Below are 25,466 nucleotides of genomic sequence, written 5' to 3'. Positions count from 1 at the left end.
GAATCAAGTCCTGAAAATATTGTAAAAACCAGTACTTATTTTAAAGAAACTGATTCAAATAGTTATATACCCATAGATAGTTGCCATCTGAGACTATGGAAAGAAAATGTACCTTATTTGCAATTTATGCGTATTAGGAAAAATTGCTCAGAGATAAGCTCATTTGAGAGGCAATCTTCTTTCATTAAAAAACATTTTTTAGATAGGGGGTACGATTAAATAAAATTAGAGGAAGCAAGACTAAAAGCGCGAAATAAAGACAGATCTAATTTTTTTAAGGATAGGGAATCTATCCCCTTGGATATAAAAACTAATTATAAAATGAGACCATTTGTGACTCAATTTAATGTAGAGAATAGAAAAATAGAAAAAAATTTGAATCATCATTGGAAAACTTTGCTAAAAGATCCCATTTTGGGTCCCCATCTACCAATAAGACCTCAAGTTGTCTATAAAAAAGCAAGAGCGTTGAAAACTATGCTTGCTCTAAGCAATTTGAAATCTAATAAAGTTGGTAAAAAGAATTGGTTAACATCAAACAAAAATGGTTGTTTTCCCTGTACCAACTGTATGATATGTAAATATATGGATAAACATCCTTTTTCTTGTCAATTGGACAGTGGTAAGCAATATATGTTAAATCCATGGTAACTTGCAATACTACCTATGTCATTTATCGAATTACATGTGGATGCGGTTTGGTATACGTAGGGAAGACCAAGAGGCCAATTAAGATCAGGATTCAGGAACACCTACGTAACATCTGTAATAAAGTGTCCAATCACAGCTTACCTAGACATTTTACCCGTATTCATACGTTCAAATTTACAGTATTAGAACATGTCCCATCTTATCATTATAATAGGGATTTAGTATTGTCCAAAAAAGAATCCTTTTGGATATATATGTGTAATTCATTAGCCCCATTAGGTCAAAACGAGGGGATTGATATAGTCTCATTCCTGTGATAGATAATTTATATGTATTTATTTGTGTTTGCATTTGGTATTTACATGTATTATTATATTGATAAGGTCATTATTATTAATAATAGTTTTTAATTTTTCTTTTTGTAGTTTGCCCCTAGTTCATTTATTTTTGCCCTTATTATAAAATGTTGCCCTTACTATTAAGTTTAGTTGCGGATCTTTTTAGTGGCTTGATTGACAAGCTATGTCAGTTCCGGTTTAAAGTTGACAAAACACTTTCCCCTGTGTCTTTATTTATTAATTTATAATTTCTTAAATATAGCATCACGTCACTTCCGGTAAATGGAGGACACACTGCATACAGTAATCGGTGCCCTCATTGCCCTATTTCCTTTATGGTATTAGCGTCACGTGATTTCCGGTAATCGGAATACGTGTCATAGTGGGTTCACAGCGCATTCTCTATTGGTGCCCTCACTGCCCTACTTCCTTTATAGCATTAGCGTCACGTCACTTCCGGTAATCGGAAGACGTGTCATAGTATTTTTATAGCGTACTCCTTTATTGGCGCACTTTTGTTGCCACACATCCGGTAATCGGGAGACGTGTTTTCATAGCGCACTCTTTTATCGGTGCACATTTGTTGCCACACATCCAGGCGGATAAAATATGCCTGTCCGGGGTTGTCCCTCATTGAGACAGATATTCCCGGCAATGCGTCACTTCCGGCAAGCCGGATGAAACACGAGATTATTTTTGATTGGTAGTAGTGATCCACATAATGTTATTGGTTGGCACCTTCATATGTGTTGGCAGCCATTTATAGGTTGATTATGGCTGATTACAGCTTAATATATTCACCAGCTGTACTTCAGTTTATGGTGATTCTGTTCATGGTCTGTATGCTTGGTGGCCATTTTTGGTGAGCCTGATTTTTTGTCAATAAATGAATTTCAATGGGTTTAAGTAATTTAAATGTATATATTTGAATTGGATTGTGTTTTTATAATAATGTCAAATGTTAGCAATTTTATTTACAAAGAAATGGATTGTGCAAATGTACATTAATGTATAATTATAATGTGTAAATTCGGCCATTTTCTTGAAGTCACATAGAGATATATGTGACCATAATGGAGTCTTTTTTTATTGTGAAAAAATGTAATACATTGGACTGCTCTAGTGAACTCTTAGCCCTATTTAAAGCATCACAAATGGATCAGGAACCTGTCCCTGAGGAAGTTTGTCTACAAACGAAACGCATTGGGCGGTTCCTGGTTACATTCATTCAAGCCCACACCTTGGAGGCAGCATTACGGAGATCATCTGAATTTGGTACCATTCAGTGGGATCGTGTTGGACTCCTGGCTTTGGGTGAACCATGCTTGATTGATATGTTATAAACCAAGTTTTTATCTTGTACGTGTCAATAATCATATGTCGTGAATTATAAAGTTTTGAAATACTACCCTATGATCTTCTTCTGGTTTTTGTTTTTGATGCTGGGCAAAGTTCTGGATATCCTATGAAAACTGTGTCCTGACTCATTATTTCATTGATTGGAATTGTGATAAGCGTAAATATACAAAATTAAATGTACGCACATTATTTACTGTTGAAAATATTCAGTGTTTAAACATACTACACTATTAGCGCCCTCTTGTTTTGTTTTTATGTTTTATCTTTAGATCCATTCTGGCAAGGATCATACAGGAGGAGCGGCTTCCATTTCTCTGTGGTTATTTTTAAGTATTGTCAATATTTGTATTAATAGCGCACTGAGGGTTTGTGATTTTATATATATATATATATATATATATATATATATACAGTCAGGTCCATAAATATTGGGACATTGACAGAATTTTCAGATTTTGGCCTCTATTCACCACCACAATGGTTTTGAAATGAAACAAACAAGATGTGCTTTAACTGCAGACTTTCAGATTTAATTTGAGGGTAATTACATCCAAATCGGGTGAACGGTGTAGGAATTACAACAGTATCTATATGTGCCTCCCACTTTTTAAGGGACCAAAAGTAATGGGACTATCACCTCAAAAGCTATTTCATGGACAGGTGTGGGCTATTCCCTCGTTATTTCATTATCAATTAAGCAGGTAAAAGTTCTGGAGTTGATTCTAGGTGTGACATTTGCATTTGGAATCAGTTGCTGTCAACTCTCAATATGAGATCCAAAGAGCTGTCACTATCAGTGAAGCAAGCCATCATTAGGCTGACAAATCAAAACAAACCCATCAGAGAGATAGCGAAAACATTAGGTGTGGCCAAATCAACTGTTTGGAACATTCTTAAAAAGAAAGAACGCACCGGAGAGCTCAGCAACACCAAAAGACCCGGAAGACCACGGAAAACAACTGTGGTGGATGACAAAATAATTATTTCCCTGGTGAAGAAAAACCCCTTCACAACAGTTGGCCAAATCAAGAACACTCTCCAGGAGTGTTTCACGCTGCTGCTATACAGCAAGCCCCTTCTAGTGTAGTATTATTAATATCAGAGCCGTAACTAGACTTTTTGGTGCCCTGTGCCAGAAAGAATATTGGCGCCCCCTTCGTTTTTCAAAGGGACATAATGCACCCAAAAAAGGGGAATGGCCTCATGGGGAAGGGCCAGGGAAAAGATAGAGGAGGCCAGGAGATGCTGGGGATGAAATAAGAGGAAGCTACAAGTGAGAATGATAATAAACAGAAAATTGACATGCCCAAACAGCGCCCCCTGACCTGCGGTGCCCTGTGCAATGGCACCGGCCACACTACCTTAGCTACGACCCTGATTAATATGCATACAGGATCAAGTTAGTAGGCAGGCACATCAATGTAACGTCTTTTGGTGACTCACGGAACGTCCTCAGAGACTCAGCATCTTTCAGGCTAAGGACTTATCATTGGGCATGATTCAGAGTTGTACGTTATTGCTGCTGTGATTTTTTTCAGCTGTGGATGTGTGAAAATGGAACAGCCCCCAGTTCTTGTACTGAGACACCCACTGTAGCCATCGCAGCTGTCTGCAACTGCGTGCATATATGCAATATTGGTTGAAGATCATGCAAACATCGACTCTGGGGTAAATTTACTAAGATTCGTGTTGGTCCCGATTTGATCCGTTTTTAAACACGGATAGTATAGATCAAAAACGGCCTTTTTTTTCAATTAGAAACAGGAATTTACCAAGCTCCCATGTTTGACAGGATCGATTCCCTCTAAACAAGCAGCCTGCACATATCAGAGAAATATGTGCAAGCTGCTTGTGTGTGTTTGTGTAATGTAATGGTTAAAAATAAAAAAAAAGACATAGCCCCTCTCCCGAGCACCCCAGGCTTAGTCTGAAACCTGGGGCTCTTCCCTGCACCCCTGGGCTGTGGGTATAGGAGTAATAGTAGTGTAAAAATTGAGAAACTATTGGTTTTTACAGTGGAACTACAGATGCCAGCATGCCTGCCGTTTGGCACTTGTGGAACTAGTGGGAGGCACATATAGAAACCGTTGTAATGCCTACACCTTTCACCTGATTTGGATGCAATTACCCTCAAATTAAATCTGAAAGTCTGCAGTTAAAGCACATCTTGTTTGTTTCATTTCAAAGCCATTGTGGTGGTGAATAGAGGCCAAAATATGAAAATTCTGTCAATGTCCCAATATTTATGCACCTGATTGTATATGTGTATATATATATATATATATATCAACCGATGTATGTAAACATTTTGCAAAAATTTTTAATAAATTTAATAAAAATATTTACAAAATCCAATGGGAGTACCTGGAAAAAAGATCATATACTCACCTCCTTCCTGGCGCCCGTTTCCATAGCATCCACAATACTTGGCAAAATAAATAAACGATTACCCGTTCCAAGTCGGACAAGTATAGGTATGTGTTACCACATATACCTATGCCTTGCAAAATGACAGATGACGGCAGTCATTTGAAATTCCCACAGGCCACCAGCCAATCACAGGCCACTTTACATGTAGCGGACGCTCATTGGCTGTGATCAACGTGTGTCATAGCCAATGAGTGGCCGCTACATTTAAAGCGGCCTCTGATTGGCTGTCAGGCCGTGGGATTTCTCGAAGAAGCCTGACTCCTGTCATTCGCAAAGTATTGGTATATGTGACAACACATATACCAATACTTGTCCAGCATGGATTGGGCCACTCATTTTTATTTTTTTTTGCCAAGTCCGGGGGGATTCTATGGAGACCAGTGCAAGGACAGAGGTGAGTATAGCATCTTTTTTTCAGGTACCCCCGTTGGATTCTACTTGTACAAGGGGACAGAACATCTGGCAGCAGGTAAGTATATGTGAGTGGGGTAGGTGTATGTAATAAACTTGTACTTTCTACTTTCTTTGTACGTGTTGTGGTTTCTTAACTTTTTTTTTACAGCGGGGGTACTTTTGCCGGCCCTTTTTCTGGCACTTGTAGTTCCACAAGTGCCAAAGGGCAGGCATGCTGGCACCTCTAGTTCCACGGTAAAAAAACAATAGTTTTACACGATTTACAATACTGTTACAACCATATCCAATGCTCCAGACTAAGCCTGGGGTGCTTGGGAGAGGGAGAACCCCTTTATTGGGGGATCCTCTGAGATCCCAGGCTTGGGCTGACCATGCTTTAGCTGGGGTGACCCGTTGATAGGGTCCCCTTGCTGTGGCATTACACCCTGGTCAGTTTTTGGTCCGGTGCTGGTTCTAAATATAGGGGGACCACTACACAATTCCCCCCGCCCCCCATTTTTTTAAAACCAGGACTGGCCATCAGCCAGGTGCTGGTTCCTAATATACGGGGGAACCCTACACATTCCCCCTCCCCTATAATTTTAGGAACCAGGACTGGCTGGACAGCCCTGGGCCCTATGGGGGGCAGGTTTGTGTCTTTTATTTTTTATTTTTAACCATGTAAACACTGTTTCCATGCTGAAACATACACAAATCACACTGATCTGTGTCTGTTTCAGGGAAACTCGCAGCTCAGGAGCTGGTCAATTTGCAACTTCATTTACTGCCCGATTTGCCTGCAAAAACGTCCGAATAGAACAAAATGAATAATGGTAAATTCCTGTGTTATGCTGAAGTGAATGAAAAGTACTTCCGAATTGAGTCGATGGTGTATTAATTTCTAGTGGAAAAAAAACGGCCGAATTTGCGGGATTAACACATCCAAATTCACCCCCCTAAATTAAAAAAAACACCAGATTTTAACTATAGTAAATACCCGTGTTGGTAAAAAATGATATTTACACCCAAGATTGCAATCTTGGACCAACATGAATCTTAGTAAATTTACCCCTTTGAGTGCGTCCATAGTCACTCAGAGTTGCTACCGTAACTGAGACACCAGAGCCCTGTTTCCTGCGTACAGAATCGCAGATGTAGGGAATAAAATAAAAAATATATACAAAAACAGCACTTGCGGACAAAATGTTTGTAAATATATCACTAGATGGAATTGAGTTAAAATACTTATATACTACATCAAGTATAAATAAAAAAGCAATTGCAACACTTATAAAACCACAAATAATTACATACAAATATTTCCCTTTCCTCAAAAGTCTCACTTATTCACCAATTGGGGATTTCGGGGCCTACGTAACAATAATCGAGGACCGGCCGTGATTATTATCTATCCAACTCGTCGGGGATATTTTCATATTTAATTAAATTATCTCCGCTATGTACAAAGGGGAACTCGCAGGGACAGCGTTTGCGGTAACCGATGTCCCTGCGAGTTATATCCCCGGCATTGAGGAGAAGTCTTTCACAGAAATTAAAGACTTCTCTGGGGAAGCTGAGACTGCGCATGCACACAGAGTCAGCTTCCGGAGCTGACTGGGGGCTGCTGGGGAGAGAGAGAAAGATCTCTCTCCTGCACATGGAGCCCCCATAGGCTTACAGTACATTACACCATCTAAAGATAGTGGAAACTACCGGGGCTAAACTCCGAAAAGCTTGTCAATCTCGTACTGGAGCAATAGCTCCAATTGAGAGGCTGACTTATGATTTGGTCATTCATGGCACATTCATTTATTAGTGAGCCTCAGCAACACCAAATTGCCCCTCCCAGTAGAATGAAGTTTTATCATTCCCAATAGCTACTCTATGATATATGGTGCTCCTGTCACTGATTTTACTATGTAAATAAACATATGCCGTTAGGGCAGATTGATGGTGGTGTAATCTGCCCTTATGGCACGTGTTTATTGACCTATTGTTATCAACGCCACAAGCACCATATATCATAAAGCACCAAAGTTATTGGGAATGATAAAACTTGTTGATAATTTTAGTTATAATGTTGTTTACATATAGATATATATATACACATACTGTTTGTTTTTAAATGTTCAAATTAGGCCCATATTTGAATAGGGCCATATTTTGTTGTCTATTTTTTGTTATACAGTATACAAATTAATTATATGAATATGTATGCGCATACAATTTGCATTACATGTGCAAATGTTAAAAATTTTTATATTTATGTTGCATGCCATTTTATACGTTTATAAAAGAAGAAAAAATGCAGCCGCGTTTTATGGTGCAGAGTTTGTACTTTTCTTACCTTAAAGTACTGACTCAGGACAGTAATGATGGCTTTACGGGTCTCTGGGATGATGAGGCCCAAAGCTTCAGGGAAGATGAGGGAGAAAAACTTCAGGTCAGCAAGGGATCTTCTTGTAGCCAGGTACCTCAGAGTAGCAATCAGCCTCTCCTCAGCAGGGATGGCCCTCTGCAACTTGGTATTCTGCCTCCGTATGTAGGAAGTCACCAGAAGCAGCAACTCCTGAAAGGTGGCGTCATCCATACGCAGAAAGTTGCGGTAATCATTCGGATTGTTCCATAAGCAGTGGCATGTGAGAGAGAGACTCCCTCTGCAGCAGTCACTCCTGTGTCCAGCATGATCTCTAGCTTCTCCTGTTCTAGGCCCTCTCCCTATAAGCTAACACCACAGCCACAGTATATGATGCCCTCACTCAATAACGAAAAGTATCCATCACAAGAGAATGTAGAATAGACACACTTTGTTAAGCCAGACAAAACAAAGTAGAGCAGTAAAGCAATGTACAGCATTTAGCAGGTATACACCAAGCCTCACTAGTCACAGAGCAGAACTGCACAGAGCTAAAATGACGCCTGCTTTATATACCCTGTAGATAGTACAGCCCATTATTTACATTTGGCTGAAATCTTTAAGATGGTCGTCAGGTGTTTTGTTAGGCAAATGATCGTTAACGATTTGGAAGTCGTTAACAACGCACGATATATCGTTTGGTCCTTTGTTAGATTGCACAGTGTATGCACTAGATCATTTGCCCAGGAGTTCAAGGGAAATCGTTGATGACATTGCATTGTTTGCAAGTCATCTAATATGCACCTAGCTTTAGGGTCCCTTGTAGTAGATGTAAGGATGGCTGGAGACTCCAAGGAATGGTGCTGAGGTTCCGGCAGTCCAAAATCTTCATAAAAGATCGTAAGGAGGTCTTGTTAATGCTTTTGTTAGTCGGCTGTAGGTCCCAGTGAGTGAGAGGATTTGGCAGTATCAGTGCAACTAAAGCATTTTGCTGTGTCCCCCACAGCTTTGTCAAAGGTGACTTGTGGGTGTCCAGGGTTAGATATATACCCTAACCCAGGCATGTCAAATTCTCAAAATACCAACCGGGATGAATATTCAAGGTCTCAAGAGTGTGTGGGCCACATAAAAAAAGGTCTTATATGCAATTTTGAAAGGTTTATTATTAATAAAAACCAATGCAGTGCCTCCTGTAGTAGTGCCCCTTATGCAATGAGTCATGAAGTTGTGCCCATTATGCAATGCCCCTTATGCAGTGCCCTAGTAGTGACCATTATGCAGTGCCCCAGTAATGCCCCTTATGTTGTGCCCCCAGTAATGTCCCTAATAGTGCCTCCAGTAATGTCCCTTATGCAGAGCCCCCAGTAATGTCCCTAGTAGTGCCCCTTATACAGAGCCCCCAGTAATGCCCCTTATGAAGACCCCCAGTAATGCCACTTATGCAGAGCCCCCAGTAATGTCCTTAGTAGTGCCTCCAGTATTGCCCCTTATGCAGAGCCCCCAGTAATGTCCCTTATGCAGAGCCCCCAGTAATGTCCCTAGTAGTGCCCCCAGTAGTCGTCCTTATGAAGAGCCCCCAGTAATGTCCCTAGTAGTGCCCCTTATGCAGAGCCCCCAGTAATGCCCCTTATGCAGAGCCCCCAGTAATGCCACTTATGCAGAGCCCCCAGTAATGTCCTTAGTAGTGCCACTTATGCAGAGCCCCCAGTAATGTCCCTAGTAGTCCCCCTAGTAATGCCCCTTATGCAGAACCCCTAGTAATGCCCCTTGTGAAGAGCTCCTTATTTTATGCCCCCAGTAATGCCCCTTATGCTGTGCCCCCTCCCAGTATAGAATAGGCCCCACTCACCTGTGTAGTACTTATCTTTCTTCACGATGGCCGCTGGGCACCCCTCCAGTCCACGCCGTCTTCACTGCCACCGTCTCGCGTAGAGGCTGCCACTGACTGAATCTAATTAGATCCAGAGCGGCAGGCGCAGGCTCCTCTCATCACAGGTGACGTCATGACATCAGCCGCGTGCTGCATCACTGGGAACGTTGGCCTCTGAAGTGATCAGAGGCCAGTGTTGCCAGCTTTAAATAAAGTGTGGGCCACATATTATATATATGTGGGCCCACACTTTCGGGCCTCATTAAATGTTAATTAGGGCCACATCTTTGACATGCCTGCCCTAACCAATATGGCTTCCAATTAGTCCACCTGAGTGGTTATCAATTCCATCTACATATAAAACTTTAAAATCGCATATACATTCATATTGTAGGAGGCAGCTTCCCTATTAAATCTTTCTTATACTTCTCTTAACCCATTATGATTCTTAAGATTATAAAACCATAGGTTTATTAACCAAAACACTGTTTATCAGCATATATTACTGGTCATGTGACATAAACAATCAGTCACATGACCGGGAAGGTGTTTACAGACTTATCACTGTGCTTCTGGATTCATGTGACCGCACGTCCACCTATCCGCAGGTATTGCTTACATCTATCTTGGCAGACCCACTTTCTGGTATAGGAGGTCAGACGTGCGCCTGCACGTCAATCTCTTTATACAGTATAGATGTTCAGGCCCCCAGTTGGTCCACATGACCGGCACCCCTTTCCGGTGGCGCTGTGTGATGCATGATGTGATAGCCAATCCTTGGGCTCATGACTACATGTTCTAACTTAGTGGGTGGCAGTTGTTTTCATGCTGGCCATAAGTGATTGGTCAGCATGTGTATCAATCAGCTGGATCACAGATGCAGGATGTGACATTCCCCTTAAACGCCTGTATTTTTAGCTGAAACTTCCTATTGCCTCCCCCAAACGCTCTCTCTGCCTGTCCTTCAAACTGCAAATAAAGAATTGCAGTGTGTGCCTACGCTAATGTATCTCAACACGTGCAGAGTGACTCAGACGCATGTGCAGTGGCAAAAAATCTCTCCATTTCCAAAAACATCAGCATTGCGTACAACTTTTAATCAGGCCCATAGTTCCCATGTGGAAGCAATAGAGAGTGGCTCCCATGGTGTAGTATCTCTCAGTTTATTACAATAGATTAAACAAAAAGAAGATAAAAACAAGGTAAATTGTTACTACATAAAGACAGCTAATTTGATCGTCCCAGAATTAGAGGAATGGCATCAAAATTTTGTAGAGAGTTCCTGTACAATGCAGTGCCTCAATGCATCAGGATGCAGTCCAGCTAGCATATAGCATAAGAGACGAAACGTGTTGAGGCTGGATGAACTCCAGCTAGCATATAGCGATGATGAATCATGTTGAGGCACTGGATTGTACTGGAACTCTCTCCAAAATCTTGGTGACATTCTGTTAATTCTGGTAAAGAACTTTTTACCTTGTTTTTATCTTTTTTTTTTATGTGGTGTGTTGTAATAAGTTGAAAAACACGACACCATGGGAGCTACTCTCTTTTGTTTCCACATGGGATCTATGTAGTAATGGATAAGTCCATAGCCTGAAACGTGCTGAAGGAGTCATTGAGGACGTTATTGAGTCCCCAAAAGAAGTTTACATTGATGTGCCAGCCTACTAACTTGATGCGGTATGCAGATTAATTATTTTTTGCCATTGTTATTTCTGGAACTATTACACCAGAAGGCGCTCGTTTCTCACCTCTTTTTAGTGTGTATGTGTATATATATATATATATATATATATATATATTAAAGACAATCTTTTTGTGTGTTAAATATTTAGCTTTCAAATTCTTATGCTATTTACAGGTTTATAACCTATTTATTTTGCTAGTCTGCTTAGATATTAAAAAGTATTATTCTTGGTATTTAATAAAAAATTGTTCATCTGACCAATGGGTACTATGTTGTGATTTTCCTTTGTACTCAGGATAAACCTTATTTCCACTGAAGCATAATAGGATCATCCCGGACATATTTCTCAATGTATTGTAATTGCTAGCAGGTCAAGACTTGTAAATCACTACCCTGCAGGCTGCTGTGTTCTCTGATCCTGATCTTGGAGAGTTTTACTGATCCGGCCTGACAACTCTAAGCTACTGTTTCCTCGGTCTTCATAACTGGGGCCACATTTTAAAACCATTCTTAGTTAGTTTTATGTTCATCTGTTTCACATCTGCTGTCATGTGTTGTCTTGATGATTAGTATAGCAGTAGAATTTTATTTCTCTTGCCCTTTTTGTGCCCCTAGAATTACCAGGTAGTCTACTTGTCTGTGATGCAGTGCTCATATGTTCCCAGTCCCTCACCCCACATGGATTTCTGCTTTAGTTGACACATTGCTTTCAACAGTCTCTAAAGAATCTTAACAATCTCATGTTTGTACTTTCACCTTTGAATTATTTTTAAGCTATTGACATGACTTTTTTCAAGTGTGTATATATATATATATATATATATATATATATATATATATATATATATATAGTGTTAATACATATGAATAGAGTTGTGTTTTTTATATATTTATTTTATAAGTCTTGTGAGTGTGTTTGTGTTCCTTTTGTGTATTTGAAGTTTGGATAGTTGTGGTTATCATATACTGGTGTGTGTGAGTGAATAAATAAATATACACATGTATGTATATATATATATACATAATATTACATATACACGCACACTCAATTATATATATATATATATATATATATATATATACACTAACGATACTGGATCAGAACCTCTATACATTCCTTCCTATACCTTCTAATATCCTGCCTATACCTTCCAATATCCTGCCTTATACAGACCCAAGTACAGTATACATACACAGCGCTTCCGGACCAGATGTTAGGCATCAGCAAGAAACCCCTCGTTTATCAGCATTCAGCACGAAGACTAAAGACCCAGTGTTGGAGCACACATATTTATACCCCCCAGGAATAGACAACACAATAGAGAAGTTTGTTGCTAATGCTATTGGTTCCCAAGGGGGATACATCTGTTACAGAGCATTTAACAGGCTGATTCAAATGGACACAACCCAGCCTCCAACAACTGAGGTTCCCTAGATTCCCGCCACATGCAACATCCTAACAGTTATTCATATCATATACATTTTGTTGCTTGAAGTCTCTGCGGTCCACAAGTTGAGAATGCATGATGCGATCTCACCCACCGATAATACCGGAATACTGTGTAAAGAGTACGCATCAGTACAAAACCAAACACTGCTTACTTATCATGTATAAAACCTTAGTTACCAAACAATCTTTATTTCATAGCATTTATACTTAATGAACAAGTTTAAATCTTATACCTTAGAGCTTATGAAACCTTGTATGTGAATATGTAATGTGTGAGTATGCGGGGTTTGATATAAAGACGCTAGTTAACTGGGGAGAGATGCGTGCGCATTTAGTTACTAAACAGTGTTTTCATATAGGATCTTATGCATTCGCTAATATACAACTAGTTAACAGAGCAATTGTGCATATTACTGTGTATATGAGAAATGATGAAAGATGCAATCGCATGGTGCTAATAGTAATCTCGCCATATGTACTTAATTGTGAGTTTATCTAAAATGGCGCTTGGGCGGCCATTCGCAAAATGGCGTCTTGCGATTTCATTTCCAAGATGGCGTCTTGCGGCCAGTCGCAAGATGGCGTCACCGCGATTCAATTTTAAACTGATCTTGTCTCAGCCAATTATCCAGCTTCGACAGTCCACCCTTTGAAAGCAAACAAAATGCTATCACAATCTACTCTTTGAATTTAATTTAGGCTTACATTTACATATTATTTAGTGTTATTGTGGGATGGCACAAGGTGGTTCTTAATCCATCAATAATGTGTCTCTGGGTGGGGACATAAAACTACTATTATACTCACACCGCGGATCTTGAAAGCTCATGTGAAAAGTGTGGGAATGCACCAGTCTTATAAAAGCAGTCTTGAAGGGGAATTGAGACTTTACATTATCTGAGGTGTTCTAAAAATAACATTTCAATAATACATTCTATGCACGTCTAAATATAATACATCAAATGATGGTATTTCCTAGTTCAGGGTTGTAATGCAGTTCTATATTTACCTCGGTATTCATATTGTCATTACTGACCACCATCATAGTTTCGTTCTTGCGTTTTACACTATTTTTTACATTTTCCACACTTCAACACAATAGGAACACATCGGACGCATATGCCAATTATTATGATGACAATTAGTATAAGGATCAAGAATTTGCCTATGCTAGCGATCACTTCCTGGACCCATTCCCCTAGACCTGAGAACCATTTTACTGGGTTCAGCCATGAAACCCATCCTTCTATCTTTTCCCCTACTTCAGCCACTGAAGCGTTATGGTTCTTACGAAACTCCCATTTTAGCTGCAGAATTTCATCCATCTTTCAGTCTATCACCTCCTTGGGGTCACTGGTATCATTGGTGACATAGGTGCAACATTTTACTCCGAACTGGGTGGCTAACATTACGCAATACCCTCCAGTAACAGCAGTTAAATAATTCAACACTAGCCTGTGTTGCACCAGTTCTTTCTTGTACGCTTGCAATTCTTTCCCTGTATACCTGAATGTGTCATCGTACATCTCGGTGATATTATCTATCAATTTAGCAAGTTCCTGAATATACCTAAAATTTTATGTACCCCAAGCAATCCTGGTGGGATCCAGTGTGACTAAAACTTGAAAGCCATTTGTCTCACTGATTAACTGATTGGCTTTATGCACGTCACCAGGTATCATATTTCTTTTGCATCTGCGTTTATATTGCGTGTGAAGATATGGTGACGGTGTGTTTTTATGTATAACAAGCATTTCAACATGTATGAGGGTCATAACTTCTGGGACTACTCTTCCCAGATAACACAAACCTTCGGAACTCGGGGAGAGCCACTTATACGCTTTTCTTCCACATATGAAATATACATTATCAGGGAGAACATAAGGAATGGTATGCATCATTATCATTAAGCACATTTCCCTTGCAAACAATCCTATTTCTGGGTCTTCCATCTGGTACATGCAAGTTTCTGGTTGTATTATTTTAGCACAATAACCATTTGGCACCTTACCAATAATTTATTTGGTGGAACTCAATGTATACCGATACCTAAAATGTTTCTCACCAGATTTAATTGAGCGTAACAGATCATGGTTTATGGGCTCATTATCAGCTCTTTGTGAGAAGGTCATCGTCTGATTATTCCCCGTCACTTCCCAACTCCCGGGTTTATTGGGGTTGGTTATGTTTAAACACAAAAGTGATCTATCTACTTGGAATTGACAGAGTTTGAAATGAGGTGGTTTGGATGAGAGGAACTTTCCATCCAATGTTTTCCCTTTCTGTCATTCTAAAATTTCCGTGATATTCAGCGGAAATGGCACCAACCCTACATTATGCTGTCCCTGTGGCACATGTGAACACACCCAGCAATCAGTTTGATTTAACACTTTGCCTACCATGCTATGATAATCCTCTAAAGGATACCCACCTCAGTACGGGTTATATTTAGGTTGTCACCGTTGGATACAGTTCTCATCAACTAGGGACCCATATAGCTCACAAATACAGGAATCTTCAGACGATAAACCTCCACACCGTCCCCGAGTATCCGGAATGACAGCTCTCTTAACAATAACAGTACTAAGATTGGTCAGACACTCCCCTGATTGGCATTGCACTCCTCCTGACTCCACTCTATCAGCACTGCCATCAGCTCCCATTTCCTCGATTGGTCTCCTATCACAGAAACTGGATATTCCCGAACTGACCAAGATGGTGAACACTCTAAAAGAGAATATGAAAATGAACACAGCAGGCCCGTCCATTGTCACAACAAAACCTGCAAGTTTCTTTTAGTTCAGGTATCTCACTACAACCTTTTCAATCCTCCCAGAACAAGCTCGCGAGCGACAGGTCCACACTATCAGCCTGGTCTCCGAATTGTTTCTCCACCATTTGATTGACCTTTTTGCAGTGAGTGGAATGGACCCAGGTATCTCTCTCGGCCACCTTCAAAGATGTAGTACTTGTCAGCAGCACCTGGTACGGACCTTCCCACCGATCAGTCAAACAACCTGAATGCAAGAAATTTCTAATCATAACATATTCTCCTGGTTCAACATCATGACAGTTAGTTTCAGGCATATCATTAGACAACAATTTCAGTTTCTGCTGCTGTTGCTTTAACTGCTTACTCATTGATATAAGATACTTTACAGTTACCTCGTTGTTACCCTTCAGGTCTTCCTGTGGACTTATAATCAAATGAGGTTGTCTACCGAATAGTATTTCAAATGGGGACAGATTTAGAGGGGGTCTAGGAGTGGTCCTTATGCTATGTAGGACCAAAGGCAACGCTTCTGGCCATCCTAGTCCAGTCTCTGCCATGATTTTACTTAACTTATTTTTAATAGTCCCGTTCATCCTCGCTACCTTGGCACTGGATTGCGGTCGGTAGGGGGTATGAAGTCGGCTATTAATACCCATCAGCTTACACATATTTTGAAAAACATCATCTGTGAAATGAGTACCCCTGTCACTCTCAATGATTTTAGGGATACCGTACCTGCATACAAATTCCTGAACTATTTTCTTGGCAGTAAACGCAGCAGTATTAGTGGCCGCTGGGTACGCCACAACCCAGTTAGAAAATACGTCAGTGCACACTAATACATTCTTAAGGTTCCTGCAGGGTGGTAATTGGATGAAATCAATTTGTATCACCTGGAAAGGTCCATTAGTCGGTGGAATGTGGGACGGTTCGGTAGGGATCGCTTTCCCAATGTTCTTCCTCAAGCAGGTCAGACAGGACATTGCTATCTTTTCTGCTTGTGAAGAAAAACCTGGTGCGCACCAGTATGCTATCACCAACTTGCACATACCTTGTTTGCCCAGATGAGTCAGACCGTGTGCTGCCTCAGCCAGGCTGGGGTAATATGCCTTGGGGGCTACTGGCTTACCTTGTCCGTCCCTCCAGAGCCCGGAGGACTCTTGCCCACATACCTTGGACTTCCAAATGGATCTTTCCTGAATTGAACACACATGTTGCATCTCAATTAATTTCAGCATATCAATTGTTTGGAAAGTCATAATTTTTTCAGTTGGAGAAAACATTTTTAACCCTGCTGCCCATTTTGCAGCTTCATCGGCTCTGTTGTTGCCCAGTGACACCGGATCATCCTCACATGTATGGGCTTTACATTTAATTACTGCCACCACTTTGGGCAGTTGGATTGCTTCTAAAAGATGTTTTATGTGTCTGGAATGTGCAACTGGTGTGCCTGCTGCTGTCATAAAATTTCTCAGATGCCATAGAGCCCCAAAATCATGCACCACCCCGAACGCATACCTCGAGTCAGTGTAAATGTTAGCAGATTTGCCTGCTGCCAGTTCACACACTCTAGTTAGTGCTACTAACTCTGCCACCTGGGCTGAGTGAGGAGGACCAAGAGGCTTAGCTTCTATGATGTCTGTGTCATTTACAACAGCATAACCTGTACATAATTCACCTGTGTCTGTTTGTCTATGACAACTCCCATCCATATAAAAAGTCACATCCACATTCTCTAAAGGTGTGTCATGTATGTCAGGTCTAGCAGTAAAGGTCTGATTCAGATATGTCATACATTTGTGCATATCATTATGTCTGCTGAACGCACCTCCCGCCAGTAACTCCTCTCCTTCCACCCTTTGTACATCATGTTGTACATATGGTAAATACGTTGCTGGATTCAGCGTGCTGCAACGTTTAACAGTAATGTTTGCGGGTGCGATTAGTGCTAGTTCCCATTTGGTAAACCTATCCGAAGAGACGTGTCTGGTTTGAGCTGATTTCAACAGAGCAGATACAGCATGGGGAGTGTAGACAATCATATCATGACCCAATACTACGTCCTCACTTTTACTCACCAATAGAGCTGTAGCTGCTACACTTCTCAAACAGGTGGGGAGTGATCTTGCCACAGTGTCCAATTGGGCACTGTAGTATGCTATGGGCCTACTGGCATCACCATGTTTTTGTGTAAGGACACCTGCAGTACAACCATCGGCTTCCATACAATACAAATCAAAAGGTTTTTCATAATCAGGTATTCCCAATGCAGGAGCTTTTGTCAGACTATCCTTAAGATTAAGGAAAGCCTGCTCTGATTCCTCTGTGTGTACGACACGATTGGGCTTTGAGGAAGAGACTAATTCCTGTAAAGGTAAGGCCAAAATAGAAAAACCTGGGATCCACATTCTACAGTATCCACACATTCCCAAGAAGGTATGAATTTGCTGTTGATTCTGCGGCAGTGTCATGTTTTGTATGGCCTGGATTCTATCCGTTGTAAGATGTCGTAAACCCTGAGTTAGGCAGTGTCCCAAATATTTTACTCTGGATTGGCATGGCTGTAGTTTGTCCTTAGCCACTTTGTGTCCTGTATGCGAGAGATGAAGTAACAAAAGTTTAGTATCATTTAAACATGAAATAAACGAGTATCAATCGTCCACATATTGAATTAGAACAGATCCATTGGCAGGTTGAAAAGATTGTAAACAGACGTGCAATGCCTGATAGAAGATACTGTTGCTTTCTATGAAACCTTGGGGTAACCGTGTCCATGTGTATTGTAAACCTCTGTATGTAAATGCGAATAGATACTGACAGTCAGGGTGGAGAGGCACAGAGAAGAAGGCACAACAGAGGTCAATGACAGTGAAATGGGTTGCATTTGGTGGGATCTGCATCAGAATGACAGCTGGATTTGGCAATACAGGGAATTGGCTCTCTACCACCTTATTAACACCTCTAAGGTCTTGTACCAGCCTATGACCCCTCCCACCACTCTTTTTCACTAAAAATGGGACTGTTGGCTATACTAGCTGTACGAACTAAAATTCCCTATTGCAATAATCACTCAATTATTGTAAAAACCCTAATTCTACCTCCTGTTTTAGTGGGTACTGGGGAATTTTTGGAGCTTGCCTACCGCCTTTTAAATTTACCATTACAGGGCTTACGTTTGCCATTAATCCAGTGTCCTGTCCATCCTTATTCCAAAGGGAATCTGGAATTTGGGACAACATTTCATCTACCTGTGATGGATTTTCATTTAAACTTGTAGAGTGATACATTATCCTTTGGGGAGTGTTCAATATATTCCGCACCTCGTGTGCAACTCTCTCTGGGATATCTAAAAATACACCCTCAGGGGTGCAGTATATAACACATCCCATCCCAACAACGGCCCAATAGTAACCTCTGTGGACTTTGATAAAGTATAAGGTTCCACTTTACCTGTTACACCCATTGTTGGTACAGTCTCGTTGGTCACCTGTAAATTAACGGGAGATTTTATCACTGACCTGGTCGCCCCTGTGTCTTCATGAAAAGGAAATTCAGTACCAGCTACATCACCCATCATGACCAGTTCTTCCGTAGTACTTCCCGTTAACCTGACTATCTGTAGACTACAGGTATGACCTGACCCCTAGCGTTGGCTACCATTCTCCAATAAAGCATTTACGGCCACAATTGGAGCTGGTGCCTGCTGGACATTTGCTGGTCTCTGTGCATATCCCTTATGGGAATATCCAGGTCTTCCCTGACTTGGGGTTCCTACTCTTTTTACTGTACAGTTTCTATTTAAGTGTCCTGTTTGTTTACAGTTAAAACATGTTTGTGGATCGGGTGAAGACGTGGTGTTGTGAGGTTTGAGCAGAGGGTAAAGGTGTTGGATATGGGTAAGGATAGGGAGGGTAAGGGTATTGTGGGGGATATGAAGTTTGTGAGTAGTATTGGACCTGTGGTTGTATCGGGTTAGTGGAATAGAGCTGTGTTTGTTGTTGCGTGGGGTTAGTGAGGGCATATAATCATTCAGGTGTATGTGTGTGTGCAGGTGCGAGTGTGTCTGTTGGCTGTGATGTTACCGTCATTCCCTCCAGAGCTTGGATACTGACAGCCATTAGTTTTTTGCTCTGGGCTTCTCTCTTCTTTGAGATGTTTTTATCATGTTCGATGGCTGTTTCTATGAGGGTATCTATTGTGAGTCCCCGCCAGCCAGGCTGTGAGGTCTGAACCCGGGTTTTTAAACTCTCTTTCAGACCATCCACGAGTACCGTGACTATCATTCCCCTGTGGTGAGTGCTATCTTTAATATCTTCTATCCCAGTGTACTGGGTGATAGCCTGCAGTGCCCAGTCGCAATAATCTTCTGCAGATTCACTCTCCTTTTGCTTAATGGTGAAAATGTTGTTCCAGTTTACTACTACTGGAAAATATATACCCAATTGAGTTACAATGCGGGAAATGTTACCTTGGTTACTTGGTCTGTTAAGGGAACGTCACCATCCAATACACAATTCGTGATAAATTTTGTCACGTCGGTATTGCGTGGTAGACAGGCCCTTAACACCACACGCCAATCTTTATTAGTGGGCTCATGTGAACTACCCAAATTTCTCAAAAATCTTTGACATTTGACTAGTTCCTTTTTTGGGATCGGGGAAATCGTTCATGATGGAATTTAGTTCTGCTCTTGTCCAAGGACAATGCATTACTACTTCCCTCGTGGGCACTACACCGTTCACATCTGCATTTCCATTCGGAACAGTTATTGTCCGAATGGGATGCAGACAGGCAGCGCTGCTACCTTTGACCTGGTTACCTGGCTGGGGGTTTAATCTGCTGCTGCTATGTATGGTATGAACAACTTCCTCTACGGGTGCAGAGGGTGTTAGCACTTCCCTTGCAGTTGCCGATGGAGATGGCGCCACCACTCGTGATTGTCGTGGTGTAGCATATATCATTTGTACAGCATGGGAAATGGCAGACATTACAATAGGCTCATCATCCACATCATGAACATTTTCTTTATGGTTGCTTAAGAGAGGGTACAAATTGCTTGTTACATTTTTATGATTATTTTTGGTAACTGTACTTGCACCTCCATCCACATAAGGTGGGGGAGGTGAGCGTGAACTGATGGCAATACTCTCCACAACGCTACCTTGCTGCACGTGCGCGCCATTTTGCGGCTCGCCCGTATTGTAATTTAGCGTCACGGACGTATTCTGTGGCAATGCGCTCGCGACGCTAGTTTGCGTCGCTTGCACATTTTTAAGCCACGCATCCCCTTCTTGCTGCTACAGTTTTAAACATTCATAATATTTAACCTTTATCTCTCGGGAGCGCATCAGACTGATGTGATCCCGGACATTATCTAATACATTTTTATGAAAACTACCAATTCTGGGAAACGGTCTAACACTCTTCATCGTCATTTTAAACCATACATCACAATACCTTATCGCATAAGTACCGTACTTAGTATGCATAATACGACGAGCCGATCCGATCGGCGCCTCCATTAGCAGCACATCATTGTCTAACATCTCTACTGTTTGCGCTTCTCCCATTCTGAGACAAAAATCCTATGCTTTTCAATAAAGATTTAAATGGGTGAAAGACAATCAAGATACTTTCACTTACCTGTGGACGATTTAAGTTGGCGGCGCCCACACACCTGGATAAGATTTGAAAAAGGCAACTTCCACACCCAGATAAGATTTAGTAAGGCAACTTCCACACCTATGGAAGTTTGTATGTTGGCTGCTTCCACGCACCTCTCTACAACAAAGACAACATGTACACATGCTACTGTGTATAGAACGGTACAGCTGCTTACCGAGCGACTAGCACTTAGCCCTTAAAGGTCATACGTTACCTCTAACTGTAGGGAACAAGTTACCCCTACCAACAAACACTCACTGTTACACACTTTTTCCTGCGCAGAAAAAAAATAAACGTTAACCCAGATATTGATAACAATTGAAAAAAAAATGTAAACCTCAACGGCTTTATTTGAACATGTGGCAGCACAACCGGAAGTACGTATACGCTATTGTGTGACCAGTCGCATACACAATAATGTGACTACCACACAACCGTATGACAACCTTTAGCTGCGTACACAAAAATGCGTCTTTGCTGTGCGCAAACCTGCGACTCAGCCACGTACTCAATACTGCGGCACCCCTTTAAACGTTAGGTTCTATCAACAGAGGAAAACAAACTTTTTCCTCTCTTGTCCCTGGATTCTAGTCAGCTTCCTTGATTCACACGGAAATGGATAGCGACCTTTCAGCACAAAGCGGTTGCAGGTAAACCCTGCATGTGGCCACTCCACCCTTTGTTGAAATATCGATAGCCGTATGTACCGTGTTAGCAGGTAAGTGTCTTCACTACGAGCCCCCAACTAACGATACTGGATCAGAACCTCTATACACTCCTTCCTATACCTTCTAAAGATTACACTAATTTGCATACACAGTCATACTGTAAATAAAGACTTAAGACCTGGAATCTGTGGTTCCAAAGCACAAGTATTATTCAAGTAAAAGTACAGTCAGTTACACGCTATTGATCCAGACACAATTCGGCGCAAAGGAATTATACAGACCCAAGTACAGTGTACATACACAGCGCTTCCGGACCAGATGTTAGGCATCAGCAAGAAACCCCTTGTCTATCAGCATTCAGCACGAAGACTAAAGACCCAGTGTTGGAGCACACATATTTATACCCCCCAGGAATAGACAACACAATAGAGAAGTTTGTTGCTGATGCTATTGGTTCCCAAGGGGGATACATCTGTTACAGAGCATTTAACAGGCTGATTCAAATGGACACAACCCAGCCTCCAACAACTGAGGTTCCCTAGATTCCCGCAACATGCAACATCCTAACAGTTATTCATATCATATACATTTTGTTGCTTGAAGTCTCTGCGGTCCATAAGTTGAGAATGCATGATGCGATCTCTCCACCGATAATACCGGAATACTGTGTAAAGAGTACGCATCAGTACAAAACCAAACACGGCTTACTTATCATGTATAAAACCTTAGTTACCAAACAATCTTTATTTCATAGCATTTATACTTAATGAACAAGTTTAAATCTTATACCTTAGAGCTTATGAAACCTTGTATGTGAATATGTAATGTGTGAGTATGCGTGGTTTGATATAAAGACACTAGTTAACTGGGGACAGATGCGTGCGCATTTAGCTACCAAACTGTGTTTTCATATAGGATCTTATGCATTCGCTAATATAAGACTAGTGAACAGCGCAATTGTGCGTATTACTGTGTATATGAGAAATGATGAAAGATGCAATCGCATGGTGCTAATAGTAATCTCGCCATATGTACTTAATTGTGAGTTTATCTAAAATGGCGCTTGGGCGGCCATTCACAAAATGGCGTCTTGCGATTTCATTTCCAAGATGGCGTCTTGCGGCCAGTCGCAAGATGGCGTCGCCGCGATTCAATTTTAAACTGATCTTGTCTCAGCCAATTATCCAGCTTCGACAACATACATACAGCAAGTTCTAATGAATTTACACATTATGTCCCATTCTCCCCCTCTACTATCCCAAGCACCGTCGCTGACTAAAAATTACACTGACTGATCCCCTCAGTAATGGTCCAAACGGAGGTGTGTTTCTGTCCCACTCCACACTGCATGTGCATATGCACCTGACTATGTTTTGGTTGAGATGTTTAAGAGATCCTTACATTTGTTAAGTCTTTATGCAGTTAAACCCTGTCTCACCATGGAGTTAAACATTTTTAGTTCTGATTGTAGAACTAAAATGCTGACCCTATTAATAAACTTCAACATGTTTAAGAAAATTTGTGCATAGCCAATCATATTCTTTGAATTAATATTTTTGGATTTGTGCAAATAGGATCTGTTAACATAGGTGTACCTTTCCTACAATGTAAGTAATACATTTATGATATTGGGCTTTATGTATCAGGCATTGTAAAAAGTGGAGAAGTGAACCAGTAGAGAAGTTGCACATGGCAAACAATCAGCTTCTACATATCACATTATAGAACGTATTTGACATATGCTATGTTGAAGATGATTGGTTGCTATGGTCAACTTCTCCACTCTTTACACTGTTTGATATATCAACCCCAATGTGTCCCTTATAGTGAAATATAACGAGTTCTCAGAAAGGGCCTAAACTGTTAAGTCTTACAAGAAATGACTGACACTGTCCTGTATTTGGTCATACCTGCTGATGCCTTTGTCATAAGGATTACACTTTAGGAAACCTAAACAACCATTTTTTTTAATTACTAGGTTGAAGCCAGAGAGACTGTTGTTAAAGCACTTGAAGAATATGACCTTGGCAAAACTGAGAAGTGTGTGAGGATTAACTCTGTGTCCAGTGGCCTTGCAGAAGAAGATCTGAAGGTCATCTTGCAGTCCAAGGTCTTACCCTCCTGTCTAATGTTGCCAAAGGTTGAGTCTTCTGAAGAAGTGAAATGGGTGAGTTTTGTTTTCTTATAGCAGTCATAAATACATATATTGGAATGTAGGGTGTAACAACTTTCTTTGTCCACTATATACACAACTCCTGCTTTGTCCTCACCACCGCTGGCTTGCATGTCCCCAACCTCTGCTTTGTCCCATGTATACAAAAGATGTGAATGGATTCTACCAGTAAATAAAATAACTGATTTTTCTTTCCATGCTGTAGGACATAATAATCTACTGTATGTAAATTAATGATTCAAGGGCCACTACTGTATCCTGCAATTCTGCTGTATCCTGCAATTCTGCTGCCTTAGACTTCAGCCAATGTGACATTTCAACATAGAATGACCACATTTTATCCACATTGTTTCATATTCAGTCACATAAAGATTAGCTGCACCTTACCAACATGTTCATCAGGTACTGAAGGCTGATGAGCCTGATGTGCTAATTACATACATGTATGTAACACCAGCCATTATACTACTTTACTCTCCAGCTTTTATATTTTCCATCTATTCCAGCAACTAACATGCCCACATGTAATCCATGCTCTTCTACTTATTTTCTCCATCCCTCCTCAATCATAGACATATATAATTTCTAGAACAATTAACCCGCTATGTTCCACACTCCAATTTTAATATTATCCAATCCTCATTCCTACTTTATTTCTCCAAATCTGAGACCCAGAAATTATTCACAACTTTCCATTTTGTATTCTTAGCCCTGACCAATAATCATATGCCTTTTGCATTCTTCCACCTATTTCCCCTTGCATCATAAACACCATTCCACATTTTATCTGCAGCTCTTTATGTTCTACTTAACTCATCTGCCCGTTATGTTTCCACCTGTCTTCCTTTTTCCTTCTTCTCCATGTCCTTTAAACTTTGTTATATTTATCTTTACCCACTCACACGTATATGTCATACCTATCCATCTATTAATCCCTTACTGACCAGAAACATTTTACAATTTTGTTGTGTTTGTTAAACTGAGAATATTTTGAACTGCTCTGAATAACTTACTACAGTTCACATTTCTTTCTGGTAGCACTGAAATAAATAACTTATTTTTATTTTATTTAAAAGTGAATTATTTGGAGATAAATTTGTCTACAAATAAAAATGTCCATGGTTATCTAATGGTTTTACCCAGTTGGTACAATTCTTCCTCCCAAAATAATTCTCTAGTTATTCTTAGTATACAATTTCTCATTTGTAATTTATAAAAGGTATGAGAGTTTTAGGGGCATTTATTCTTAAGTAAGATGCCTATCTATCCTATTGTTAGCATTTGATAAATTCAGTGTGTTAGTTGCGAATACACTGTATCCATGAGTTTAGATAAGCAGTAGAGATCTGAAACAGATTTTGTTTTGCAGCAGGGGCTTCACTAAAGCAATCCTAATAACATTACTATTGTGATGTCAAAGGATTTCCTGTGCTCAATGGGGCAGTCTAGGCTTCCGCACTGAGCTGTGTCCATAGCGTCCTTATTGGCAGATAGGTTTTGTGTATTTGTTTGCTATCTACAGAGCGATATTGAGTATTATTTCTTACAAATTATTAAGCTATTCATATAGCGCACATATGCTGCAGCAATTTATAAAGAATATTTGGCCATTCAGATCTGTCCCTGAGTCGGTGGAGCTTACAATCTATAG

At 40.6% G+C, this 25,466-nt stretch overlaps 1 protein-coding gene across 2 annotated transcripts in view; it reads left to right on the top strand.

The window, feature by feature from the left end:
• Positions 1–25,466, top strand: part of CLYBL (citramalyl-CoA lyase) — a 576,496-nt gene that overhangs the window by 380,891 nt on the left and 170,139 nt on the right. For both annotated transcript variants that reach the window (XM_088456621.1, XM_088456629.1), the window contains exon 3: positions 23,621–23,809. In XM_088456621.1, the coding sequence (XP_088312747.1) occupies positions 23,621–23,809 (189 nt within the window). The remainder of the gene's footprint in view (positions 1–23,620; positions 23,810–25,466) is intronic.

Source organism: Taudactylus pleione, unplaced genomic scaffold (genome assembly GCF_031769625.1).
Source record: "Taudactylus pleione unplaced genomic scaffold, aTauple2 ptg000041l, whole genome shotgun sequence".
NCBI classification, from domain to species: domain Eukaryota; kingdom Metazoa; phylum Chordata; class Amphibia; order Anura; family Myobatrachidae; genus Taudactylus; species Taudactylus pleione.
This window is presented reverse-complemented; position numbering and strand designations above follow the sequence as displayed.